Genomic DNA, 13,885 nt, shown 5'->3' with positions numbered 1-13,885 from the left:
TCACGGTCTCTCCTGCCCGGGCTGGCTTTGAACCACGATCCTCAGATCTCAGCCTCCTGAGTAGCTAGGATTACAGGCGTGAGCCACCAGCGCCCGGCTACAGGTGTTCTTATATCCTGGTTCATGATGAGTAACAATGTTTTTAAGTGGTGTATATTAATTGCACAAAAGTGTCTCACTGTGGTATTTCACAAATGCATATATGAACACTGATTTGATTAACACCCTCTGTGGCTCCATTTTTCTTCCTAGTCTATTTTTCAACAGCTTTCAGTGAGTTGCCTTATGCCATTTTCATACATAGACACAATGCATTTCAGTACTGAGGGAGAGGCGGGGTCCCCACTGTTCCCTTTCTCCTTGCTCACCCTGATCCAAAAGTCAGTTAGTAACTCTTGGAAGCTATTTGGAGCCATTAAGTGCTTTAAGAACTTAATTTTTCATTGCAGAAGACATTCAACTATGGGGAAGATGTTTGAATCAAAATGTTATCTTAGACCCCATTGAATAATTAGTTTCCATCAAAGCCGAGAGAGTTTAACATAGGCCTGGTGCTAACTTCAAAATAGGAAACTAATTTTTACTTTTGGTAAAAGTGTGTGGAAGCTGGAGCTGGGTCAAGAGCTAGTGTTCTGCAATGTCAGAGTAGAACCAAAGGGCAGGGATCTCTTCCAGTCTGGAAGGCCTGACAGTGACAGTCACAGAACCTCATGAAATAATCATGACTTAGTTCTCTGCTGTAGAAAGGGGAGCTGTGGCTCAAGTGGTAAAGCACTATGCTCAAGTAAAAAAGCTAAGGAAGGGCAAGGCCCTGAGTTCAAGTCCCAATACCACCATATGTGTGCGCTCATGCATGCGCACACGCACATGCACGCACATACAAACACACACACACACAGAGTAGTTCCTTAATGTAGGTTTTGTATCACTTATTTCCTTAAGTTAAACTGATGCTCAGCACTCACACCTATACTCCTAGCTACTCAGGAGGCTGAGATAGGAGGATCATGGTTCAAAACTAGACTTGGGGGACTGGAAAGGTGGCTCAGTGGTAGAGTGCTTGCCTCACATGCATGAGGCCCTGGATTCGATTCCTCAACGCCACATAAACAGAAAAACCCAGAAGTGGCACTGTGACTCAAGTGGTAGAGCACTGGCCTTGAGTTGAAGAGCTGAGGAACAACGCCCAGGTCCAGCATTCAGGCCCCATAACTGACAAAAAACTAGACTGGACAGAAAAGTCTGTAAGATTCTTAGTTCCAATTACCCACCAAAAAGCTAGAAGTGAAGGTGTGGCTCAAGTGGTGAAGCAAAAATCTCAGTGACAGCGCCCAGGCTCTGAGTTCAAGCCCCAGAACTGGCATAAATAAACAGTCAGAACTTTTCAAAAACAAACAAACAACACAGCATCCAAAATGAGTCTTCTTGAGGTGCAGAATAGAGTGCTGAAAAATGAAGTTTTTTATCACAGTACCATGGCTACGATTTTCTGTACAATTTACTTAAAATTTTCACTGACTGAGGCAGGACCAGAAAGGGAGTACCAGAATCTGCCTAGGGCAGGAATATATCTAAAAACAAAAAGGGTTGCAAAGATGTATTTTGTTTTGTTTTTCTTTTTCTAGGCTTTTTTTTTGTCTCAATTTTTCTACGCTACTTCTTTGGAGAAGGTATTTCCATGTAAATGCTGTCCTCTTGTGGTACAATCTAGTTACTTCAAATAAAGTGTCACTACCAGGAACTTTAAGCTAATTTGTGTAACTGTGTTAACACGATCACTGCAACCAGTCAAACAGATTCGTTTTCACTGAGACAAATATATCCAAGTCTTTTATTTTTCACTGCTTGACTCACTCACCAACTGCATGTTTCAAAACTTACTCATCAGTTCATCAATGATGAAGGACAAGAGCAAGTAGCTAGATTGAGTGATCAAGTGCACCAAACTTTGAAGATTTCAAAGGTTTTAAGGTCATTGCTTAGTGATTATGCTAATAAGACATACATAATTGTCAGTTTTCTAGGAGCGGGATAGACAGGGAGATATACCTTACAAGACTCATTTGTAACAAGAGCAATTCTATACTAATGAAGTCTCTGGTTGACTTCTGTATAGACTTTCTTTAGAATTAGAACCAAAAGCCACAAGATAAGGGATTCACAAAGCTACTTAAAAAAAAAGTAACAAGGTGTCACTGGGATGTTAAACTAGCATGTAGGTAGAACTTAGGACCACAGTAGGGAACTAAAGATGTTCATCTGTTCCTTGAAGGGACTGTGTTGGCCCTGAGCCTCTCTCCTTGCTTACAAGTCACCAAATTCTTCTCCAAATTATAGGATACCAAATTCTTCTCCAAAATACTGTACCAAGTTTCATTTCCACCAGCTGAGTATACAGCTCCTGTATTCTCACAAACACGTATCAAGCTTTAGAACCTGTACCAAAACAGTATTAATATTGTTTCACACATATGAAAACAGTATCAGTATTGTTTCACGCATCAGAAAATAGTATCAATATTGTTACATGCATTTCCCCAATTACTTATGACACAAAGCAGCTCTTCTTGCTTCTTCTTCAACAACCTCCTGCCATTTTTAATTAGGTTGTCATTTTCTTATATCTTTTTTTTTTGCGGTCATGAAGGCTGAACTCTGGGCCTGGGCACTGTTTCTCAGCTCTTCAGCTCAAGGCTAGTGCTCTATAACTTGAGCCACAGCGCCACTTCCAGCTTTTTCTGCTTATGTGGTGCTGAGGAATCAAACACAGGGCCTCGTGCATGCGAGGAAAGCACTCTACCACTGAGCCACCTTCCCAGCCCCTTAATGTATTTTAAGATACTAACCACTAGCAGAATAGCAAATATTCTCTATCATGCTAGGTCCTATTTTTTCACTTTCACCATGATGTCTTTTGATACGCTAATTTTGATGTAGCCCAAAGTATGGATCTTTTTCTTTGTGGTTGTTTTCTGTTTTACAAAATGCCTCCCAACTCCAAAGTAATTGAAATATCTTCAAACAACTTAATGGTAAATTTCATATTATTTAGTTATCTGGATTTTTTTTTCATGATGCAAGGATATTTTGGTTTTTTACTCATGGATATTTAATTGTCCTAGAATGATTTGTCAATTTTCCACTTCTCATTTGACTGCCAATTGCGGTATCTTATGTGATACAATAACACATAGAAGTTTCTGTATAGCGTCTATTTGGGGACTCTATTCACATTAATTTATACCTAAGCCATTATGGTGGAATCTTAGTCATATGGTTATAAGTTTACACCAGGTAGGACAAATTTTAGTTTTGGTGATGCCCAATTTACTAATTTTGGATGTGAGGATGCAGTCAGCAGTGGACTGCTTGTCTAGCATGAATGAAGGCCTGGATCAAATCTCCAGCAGCTCCACAAAAGAAAAGAAAAGGTGTCTTTTTATATTATGTGTGAGAAACTTTTGTATAAAGACATCCTATTTTCTCTCCTAAAGCTTTATAGTTTTAGTTTCCATATAAAGACATATAATCTATTTCAAAGTAACTTTTGTGCATGATGAAAGGTAGGGGTCAAGGTTCATTTTCTTTCCATATAAATATTTAGCTCCTTTAGTATTACTCATTAAAGAGATTTTCACTTCTATATTGGACTCTTCTAGCATCTTTGTCAAAAACCAAAAAGCCCATTTATTATCTGCATCAATTTTTGGGCACTGTAGTCTAGTCTTTGGTCTGCTCATCTGTCCTTACTATATTGTCAGTTCATTAAAAGTTTATTGGAGTGTGTGTGTGTGTGTGTTGATATATGATATACTGGGACTTAAATCTCAGCCTCCTGAATAGCTAGGATTATAGGTATGAACCACTGGCACCCAGTTCTGAATTTTTATTGAAGTGTGTTTTATTTCTAGGGCTTAATTTGCTCCTGGCAAGATTATTTTAGGACTAAAGACATAGATCATGTGAGACTCCAGCCTCATTTTTTCATGAAAGTTAAGTGAAAGCACAATGTCCTGAATTCAAGCTCCTGGTCCTGGCAAAGGAAAAAAATATTTTAAAAAGTATTCCTAAGCCAGGTGTTGGTAGCTCACACCTGTAATCTTAGCTACTTGGGAGACAGATCTGAAGATCATGGTTGAGGTCAACCCAGGCTGGAGAGTCTATGAGACTCTTATCTCCAATTAACCACCAAAAAGCTGCAAGTAGAGCTAGCCTTGAGCAAAAAACCTCATGAACAGTGCCCAGGCCCTGAGTTCAAGCCCCAGAACCAGCACACAAAAAATTATTTCTATTGTACCAATTAGTGTGCAGCAATCAATTTGTTCTTTTGCTTAGTTCTTGAGATGGAAATCTATGTAACTGATTCTAATCTTCTTTTTCTAACATATAAAGCATATAAAGTACTATATAATAAAACGTAGTAAATAGATTTTTCTCCTAAGCAATGCTTTGGCTATACCCACAAACATTAAATTGTGTTTTATTATCAACATGAAATATTTTCTAAATTCCCCATATTCTTCTTTGATCTTTAGTTACACAGAACTTTGTCACATAATTTAAAAGTAACTGAGTTTTCATCACCAATTTCTAAATTAATTTATTGTCAAGGAATATATTCTAAATTACTTTATTGTCAAGGAATCTTTCAGAAGTTTTGAGAACATATGGTCTATTTTAGTAAATCATCCATTTGCACTTAAAAATCATTGTGCATTGTAGAGTGTAACATTTTATAAATATTATGGCAAATGAGAAGGTCATGTTCAATTATTTTTAGGATTTACTCAAGTCTATTCTATCAATTGGCCAGAGAAATGCATTAAAATCTACCATGATATCTATTTATCCTATTATTCTATTTATCTTTTGGATTTTTCCACTTTATCCTTCATGTATTTGGGTTTTAAATACATGCATGCTTAGGATTATAATGTTTCCTTGATAGGATCATCATTTATATTTAATTAACAGTAAACTTCTTGAGTACTCTGTCTTTCCAACAGTGAAACAGGCATATCTTGGAGACATTGTAGGTTCAGATCCAGGGTACCCCAAGAAGGCTACTATAGCAAGACAGTGGATCATATTTGTTTTCCAGTGTATGTTTAAAGCCAGGCATAGTGGCTTTAAACATTACATAACTGTAATCCCAACACTCAGGAGGCTAAGTCAGGAGAAGCCTGAGTTCAAGGCAAGCTTGAGCTACACAGAAAGTTCAGGTTAGCCTGGATTTCCTCTCAACAATCAAAAAGAGCAAAAAGTAAAATTTTTAAAAAAGTTTCACACACCACTGGAATCTTAAGTTTGAAAAGTATTGTGTCTAAAAAAATGTACTTAAAAGTATTTTATTGGCCAACAATTGTTAATGACCATCTGAACCTTTAGTGAGTCATGGCTTTTTTGTTGGTAGAGGCTCTTGCTTCGGCATGCACAGGTGCTGATTGATCAGTAGTAGGGTGGTAGTTGGTTAGGGTTATGATAGCAATTCCTTAAGACAACACTGTAGTTTGCTGTCAATCAGCACACAATGCTGCTGGACGGCACTTTACTCATGGTAAAATTTGTTTTACAATTAAGAGTCTGGGCCAGGCCCCAGTGGCTCATGTCTATAAGCCTAGCTACTTAGGAGGCTGAGATCCGAAAGTCAGGTCTTGAAGCCAGTCAAGCAAAGTCCATGAGAATCATCTCCAATTAACCAGAAATAGAAATAGAGACTAGAAATACAGCTATGGCTCAAAGTGATAGAGTGCTAGCCTTGAGCAAAGGAGCTCAGGGACATTACCCAGGTCAAGCTCCAAAGGGTTTAGTGATCTAAACTCTTTGTTGCTACTTTGACAATGTTCACAGCATCTTCACTAGAGTAAATCCCATCTCAGAGCCAGTCTCAGTGTATGGGAGAGTGGAGAGAGGGAGGGTGATGTGCGCATGCACATTATGCTGAACATACACTCTACTGCTGAGTTACAACCTGTCCCCTTGAAAATATTAACCCGCCACTGTGTGACCAACAGCCATACTGATGAGATGACCATGATGGCTCCAACACCTTAGGCTTGAGGAACCCAGGATGAGCTGGTTTTGCAACCCTTCTTCATACACCATTTGAAGCTTGGATTACTCTCTTGGAAGTCTCTGGCACATCCTCCATGCAGTCCCCTACTACTATCCCCTACTAGGCCCTGGTCACTGTCTGTTCATCCTTCTAACCAACTCCTCACCATTAAAGTAAAACTGCAGCAATTCGGCCACATCATCAGTTTGCATTTCTAATTCCAGTTCTCATGGTATCTACTACATCTGCAGCCCCTCCACCAATGTCTTGAAATGTCTTTAAGTAAACCACAAAGTCTGGAATCCATTTCTTTCAAATTCTTGCTAATGTCACTTTCTTTACCTCCTCCCTGAAACCAATCAAAAGTTTTCAACTTACTTTGCCCAGATCTCTCAGAGGACTCTATGTTGGCTATTGTCTATAGAGTTTTGACTAAGATATAGAAGTTGAAAATGCTCCTTGTCCCATTGGTTGAAGAGTGACTATGTGATCAGGCATGAAAACATTAATCTCGTTGTACATCTCCACCATACCTCTTGGATAATCAGGTGCACTGTTGATGAGCAGTGATGTTTTGAAAAGAATCTTCTGAGTTTCAACAATAGGCTTAAAATATTCAGTAACCTGGGGCTGAGGGAATAGTTCAGTGGTAGGATATAAATACTAAGTATATATGAGGCCCTAGGTTCCATCCAACAGCAAAACTGTTTTCCTTTTCAGTAAACCATGTTGTAAACAGATGTGCTGTCATCCAAGGTTTGTTCTCCCATTTAGAGATGGAGGCACAGTAGGTCTAGCATAATTCCTAAGGGCCCTTGAATTTGGGGAATGGTAAATGGACATTGGATTCAACTTTGTCACTAGCTACATTAGCCCTGACTTGAGAGCCACCTTATCCTTTGACACCAGTACTTGGCTTGGCTTCTCTGGCTCTAAAAACCATAGACAGCATTATGCCAATATTAGGCTGTTTTAGCTACACTTAAAATCTTTTGCTTAGTGTAGCCATCCTTTCAATTACCTTAGCTGCATCTTCTAGAAGCTTGCTGCAGCTTTGACGATGACACTTTCTGGCCTCACCTTGCAGTTTCCATGTGATGGGGATGTTTTTCCACACACCTCATGAACTAGCTTTGACTCTTATCATCTCTCAGCTTTCATAAAATTGAAGTTAGGACCAGACCCTGCTTTAGACTCTGACTTAAAGAGTATTGTGGCTCCTCTGATCTTCTTTCCAGATCAACTTTCTCCAGATCACCAATAAGGCTGATTCACTTTCTAATCATCCCTGCATTCTCTGGAGTAGCATTATTAACATTTCCTTCAAGAACTTTTCCTTTCCAGTCACAAGATGGCTAACTGGAGGACAAGGCCTGCATTAGGCCTGTCTCCACTTTCAACATGCTTTCCCTCAGCTTCATCACTACTAGCTCTGATTTATAATGAGAGGCTACTCTTTCATTCACTTATACACTTAGAGATCTGGTTATTACTTGGCCTGGTTTCAATATTGCCGTGTTGCAGAGAACAAGGAGGACTGAGGCACACAAAGTTTTATTGTTTTTTTTGGGGTCCGGTCGTGGGGCCTGAACTCTTGGCCTGGGCGCTGTCCCTCAGCTCTTCAGCTCAAGGCTAGCGCTCTACCACTTGAGCCACAGCGCCACTTCTGGCTTTTTTTCTTTTTGCTTATGCGATGCTGGGGAATCAAACCCAGGGCCTCGTGCATGTAAGGCGAGCGCTCTACCACTGAGCCACCGTCCCAGCCACGACAACACAACTTTTACTGATCGACTATCAAATAATTCATGGCACCCTAAAATGGTTACAAAGGAAAACCAGTTATCATTGATCTTAGGTCACCAGATTCGATATAAAAATAGTGTATTACTGAATTAACAAAATGTAATTGAGACATGAAAAGAGAGCATGATGCTAGAAACAGACTTGCTCAAGATAAGGCTGGCACAGATCTTCCATCTGCAAAAAAAAAAAAAAGCACCATATCTGTGAAGTGGAGTAAAGCACATCAGAATAAAATGATGTATGCTGATATAGTAATGTTGTTATTTCCGGTGAGTAGTGTTTGCTAAAGTATTTTTATGTAGTTATATCTTAAACATTGTTTTTGTTGGTCGTGGGGCCTGAACTCTGGGCCTGGGTGCTGTCCCTCAGCTCTTCGGCTCAAGGCTAGCACTCTACCACTTGAGCCACAGCGCCACTTCTGGCTTTTTCTGCTTAGGTGGTGCTGAGGAATTGAACCCAGGACCTCAAAGCCAGCCTGGGCAGGAAAGTCTTGAGACTCTTCTCTCCAATAAACCACTCAGAAAACTGGAAGTAGCACAGTGACTCAAGTGGTAGAGCGCTAGCCTTGAGCTGATTTGCCAAGGGACAGCGCCCAGGCCCTGAGTTCAAACTTGATGACCCACAAAAAAAACAAAAACAAAAGCTGACTGAGATGGAGTCTCATGGACTGTTCGTCCAAATTGGCCTCAAATTGCAGTCTCCTGAGCTCAGCCTCCCAATAAGCTAGAATTATAGGCAGGAGCAACAATACTTATCCCACCATTTGCTTTACTATTTCTTTGATAAGTGCTAGGATTTGAACTCCTACTTGCTCAGCTAACTTGCTCTAGAGCTCTGCAACTTGAACCATGCTTGCAGTCTGTTATTTTGTTAGTTAATTGGAGATGGGATCTCACAGACTTTTCTACTTGGGCTAGTTTTGAACCTCAGTTCTCAATGTACTGTGTAGCTAGGATTATTTGTCTCTCCTTTCCTGATGACTTCTGGAGCTTTCTTTAAAATTCAAGTTTCTTCACCTGTAAAGTGAGAAATAATAGTAGCTTCTGGACGCCAGTGGCTCACACTTGTAATCCTAGCTACTCAGGAGGCTGAGATCTGAGGATCAAGTTCAAAGCCAGCCTGAGCAGGAAAGTCCATGAGACTCTTATCTCCACTTAACGACCAGAAAACTGGAAGTGGCATTGTGGCTCAAGTGGCAGAGTGCTCACCTTGAGCTGAATTACTCAGTGACAGCATCCAGGCCCAGAGTTCAAGCGCCACAACTGAGAAAGAAAGAAAGAAAGAAAGAAAGAAAGAAAGAAAGAAAGAAAGAAAGAAAGAAAGAAAGAAAGAAAGAAAGAAAGAAAGAAAGAAAGAAAAGAAGGAAGGAAGGAAGGAGAGAAAGAAATAGAAAGAAAGGGGGAGAGAGAAAGAAGGAAAGAAGGAAGGAAGGAAGGAAGGAAGGAAGGAAGGAAGGAAGGAAGGAAGGAAGGAAGGAAGGAGAAAAGAAAGAAAAAAGAATAGTAGCTACCTACAATTATAGTGGGGCTTATAGTAGTGTCTATTATAATAGTGGGATACGTAGGAAGATTAAAAGAAAAGCATTTAGAATTCAAGCACATAATATGCAACAGAAGTTAGTATTTCTTCCATAGCATTGATCACATAGTGAGTCTTTTACATCTTCGTGTTTTTATTTTTACCACTCATAAGTAGTAGTAAAACTACTACTGTTTTGTTCATGGTGCCATACGTACATATTTGTGTGTATGAGAATAAATCAATGGTGAAAATATTTTCTGAAAATGGACTTCTTATAATATTCTCCACTTATTCATGTTCCAAATCCCCCAGTGGATGCCAAAACCATAGACTGGACCAAACACTATGCACTATGCATTTTCCTGTTCATAGGCTACTAAATGGCTAGCAGGTGTCCAGCATAAATGAGCATGCTAGAAAAGGATGATGCATGTCCCAGGAGGACAGAGCAGGAAGCAGAAGACTTCATCATACTACTCAGAAAGCTGAACAATTTAAAACTTGTTTCTGAAAACTTCAATATAATACTTCCAGACTACAGCTGACCATGAGTAACTAAAACTATGGAAAATGGATCTATGAGATGAGAAGGGTCCTACATCTCAGATGCGGACTGGAGGGGTGGGGGGGAAGAGAGGTGGCCATGAAAACACTCAAATCAACAAAGTGTCTTTCTTGGTCCTGAACCACATTCCCTAATCCTCCCCTAATCCTCCTTCCTTCACTTCTCCCAGTGGTGTCAGACCTGCACTGCTGCCTGCAAACTACCATCCTTGTTTTTGTTCACTCCACAATTAATCTCTCCTACAACTAATCCTGTACTATATCTGCCTCTGTGCAGACCCAAACTAACCTAAGTAGGATGCCCAGAAGGAAACCCTAAGGTAAGGATTCCATGAGCAAGTGATTTATTAAGGTAGTATTCTCAAGAGAAAATGGTAAGGGAAAGAAACAAGTCAAGGAAAGGGATCAGTCCAAGCAATAGTACAAAAAACATCCCTGTCTAACCTTACAGAGAAGCTGGCCATACCAGGGCTAGAAGTCACCACTGTTCTCTTCATCATCTTAAGTTACATTCACTTATGTGGGCCAACCAAGCACACCCAAAGGATTTTACAATGCACACCAGAAAATGATTTGTATGTTTCTTAGTCTGTTCTCTATTGTTAACAACAGAATCAAGACTAGACGATTCATGAAGAGGTATATTTTGGCTCATGGTTCTAGGAGGCTGGGAAATCTAAGATCAGCCACTGTATGCCATGTCCTAACATGGTAGAAAAGCAAAAGGGAAAGCAGATGCTTGCAAAATTGGACAGTGGGGGTGGACCTACCTTATAAGGACTGGAACTCAGTAACTAATCCAATTCTTTGAGAGCAAAATGTAACTCAAGATAGATAGGCATAAGTCCATTCATGAGAGCCAGCTGACCATGGCCCAAACACAGCCTCACTTCCCAACACAGCAACACTGACAATCAAACTGCAATATGATTTTTGGGCAAGAAAAACTATTAAACATAGAAACTCAGAATCTAAAATATAACTTGATAATAGTGTACATATAATCCAATAATACCATACCTGTGCCTAGCAAATAGTAAGCACTAAATTTGTACTGAATGAACAGTATAGCATTAATATAAAATGATTGAAAATTGTTGCCATCCTATAAAATTACAGCATATCCAGTTTTTATGTGAACTCCTTTTTTTCCATAGAAGTTTCAGACCCAAAGTATGTATGAAGTGCCATTCTGCTTCTATTTTCAATCTTCTCAGTCCCATTCTTTTTCCAATGCAGAGGTTTTACTTCTTTTGCTCAACATGGCTGATAAATAAGTTTTCTCTAAATATAACTATTTTGAACCACTTAATGAAAAGGATAAAAGGCTAGGCCTAGAACCTAGCCCAAATCTGCGTCCTAACATGGTTCAAAGAGCAGAAAACCTCCTTTGGCCTAGGCAATCATCAGGCTAAAATCTAGAAAAGCAGACCAAGTTGACTTTTTGTTCATTTGTCTTAGAAGCACAAAATAAAATGTTAAAGAGTACACCAGAGAAGATGTACTCAGTACATCTGGGGGGGAGGGAAGGTCAAACCGTGATCCTCCCAGTAGCTAGGATTATATGCTTGCGGCATCTACTGTACAGAATTTAAAAAGGAAAAATGTATTTTTACTGTAAAGGTGATATACAGAGGGGTTACAGTTAAGTAAGTCAGATAAAGAGTACATTTCCTTTTGGACAATCACCCATAGTGACTTTTGATGGCCTTTTAAAAATGTATTGCTTGCTTTTTTTTAAATATAATCTAGTCTTAAGGCTCAAGATCATACTTATGTTCGTGATAGTGCCCCTTGTTTAGCTAGCCAGGTTCTTTTTTTTTGGGGGGGGGTTTGCCAGGCCTGGGGCCTGAACTCAGGGCCTGGGCACTGTCCCTGAGCTTCTTTTGTTCAAGGCTAGCACTCTACCACTTGAGCTTCTGGCTTTTTCTGTTTATGTGGTACTAAGGAATCAAACACAGGGCTTCATGCATGCTAGGTGAGCACTCTACCACGAAGCCACATCCCCGGCCCAGACTGCTTTTAAAAAGCTTTTAAACTTTTTATTGTGGCACACACAATACACATAAAATCTAGCATTAGCCATTTTAAGTATCCAATTTAGTGGGAGTAAATATATTCACAGTTGTGGAACCATCACTGCTGTCCGCTTCTAGAACTTTTTAATGATCCTTAATTGAAACTCTTAATCACTAACCCCTAGTATTCCCAAATGATGTTTTTGTACTTACATATTGCCATCTATGACTTGGTAGGAACAGTGAAAGCCATTTCTTTTTCTTTTTCTGGACCAGTCCTGGAACTTGAATTCGGGGACTGGGTCCTGTTCCTAAGCCTTCTTGCTCAAGCCTAGCACATCTTTTGAGCCACAGCTCTGCTTCCAGTGTGTATGTATGTGTATGTGTACATAATTGGAGATAAGAATCTCACAGACTTTCCTGCCCAGTCTGGCTTCAAACTGCAATCCCCAGGTTGCAGCCTCTTGAATAGTTAGGATGACCAGCATGAACCAGCAGTGCCCAAAATGTGAAAGGCATTTTTAAATCCATGACATTGGATAGCCTCAAACACTGACTTTTCAGCTCCATTTTTCAGAACCTTATAAGTAAAAAGTTGTCATTCACTGCCTTCCGCACCTTTGTTCAGGAAGTCCTCTTCATTTGGAATATCTTTCCTACTGACACTTTCAACCTCTATAGGTACCTACTGAAATCCTTCAAAGTCCCTCTCATATTCTAACTCCTTCATTAAGACTGCTTGACCACCTCAGATTGTAACCAGCTGTTCTTCCTTTGACTTATTACTATAGCGATTGTTTAAGCTAATCATAATAGAAATTTTATCCTGTAGTTATGTTCCTTTGAAATCCAACTAAAAGCTCTCCAAGAACAGGAATTAAACTATACTGTTTGACCATTTGCTTACTCATTTACTCAAACAATACTATACCCCATGCCCTGCAAATGTTTGCTGACTAAAGAAACAAGAACTTTCTAATATACTGAGCTAATAAATTTAATCTCTTGCTTGAACTTTTGTTAAAAATAATTGTGTTACCTCTGAGATCTTAGTTGTGTTTCAGACGGTTAATAATCATTAATGAACACGTGATTTATTTTAATAAAATTAATTACCAGATGAGCAAAGTGTATCACTGAATTAAGTCATTCTCATTTTGTCATTTTGTAAATTTAATTTGCAATCAAACCCCAACAATTCTGATTCTAAAAAACAAAACAACAACAACAAAAACAGCACTACTCTTTAAGTAGTCACCATTATTCACAAATCCTCTCTAGGAGTAAGTGCACAGTTATCTTTTTTCCTTAGTTCCCTTAGTTCTTAGCTATACCAAAAAGCCAGGGGGCGGTGGAGATTTGAGGATTAAGGTTCGAAGCCAGCACAAGCAGAAAAATCTTGAGGGTTTTTCAGGCCTTGAGTTCAAGCCTCAGGACACAGACACACAGACACACACACAGACACACACACACTCCCCTACTTCTGTTAGCTACAATCCACACTATCGGCCCTGAGTTCAAACCCCAGGACACACACACACACACTTAGGCCCTGAGTTCAAGCCTCAGGACACACACACACACACCCCTACTTCGGGTAGCTACAATCCACACTACCGGCCACTACCTCCCTCCTTCCCACGACGAGTGGGTGGGAAGCTGAACTCCGCGAGCTGCAGGCCCACGAGCCGCACAGCCCCGCGCCGTCCACTCTGGGGGACCCCTGACCACCCGGGCGGCCGACGCCGTCCAGCCGCGCGCAGAAACACTTCAACCCGGGAAACCACCGGTCTCCTTCCGCCCGGAAGCACAGCGCTGACAAAGCTGCACAGCGAAGCCACTCGGATCCTCTCCACTCCGGAGGTGAGTCACCCCAGAACGATGACGCCGCCGCCGCCACCGCCGCCCCGCCCGCCCCGCCCGC

General features: G+C 40.3%; 1 protein-coding gene across 1 annotated transcript in view; it reads left to right on the top strand.

Annotated features, from left to right (window-relative positions):
- Window positions 1–8,094: 8,094 nt before the first annotated feature.
- Thoc1 (THO complex 1) overlaps window positions 8,095–13,885 on the top strand; it is a 45,862-nt gene continuing 40,071 nt past the window's right edge. The window contains exons 1-3 of the mRNA XM_013014825.1: window positions 8,095–8,127; window positions 12,539–12,642; window positions 13,770–13,824. Of these exons, the coding sequence (XP_012870279.1) occupies window positions 8,095–8,127; window positions 12,539–12,642; window positions 13,770–13,824 (192 nt within the window). The remainder of the gene's footprint in view (window positions 8,128–12,538; window positions 12,643–13,769; window positions 13,825–13,885) is intronic.

This window comes from Dipodomys ordii, unplaced genomic scaffold (genome assembly GCF_000151885.1).
Source record: "Dipodomys ordii isolate 6190 unplaced genomic scaffold, Dord_2.0 Scaffold25, whole genome shotgun sequence".
NCBI classification, from domain to species: Eukaryota; Metazoa; Chordata; class Mammalia; order Rodentia; family Heteromyidae; genus Dipodomys; species Dipodomys ordii.
Note: the sequence above shows the minus strand (reverse complement) of the source record. Positions and strands in the feature narration are given on the sequence as shown.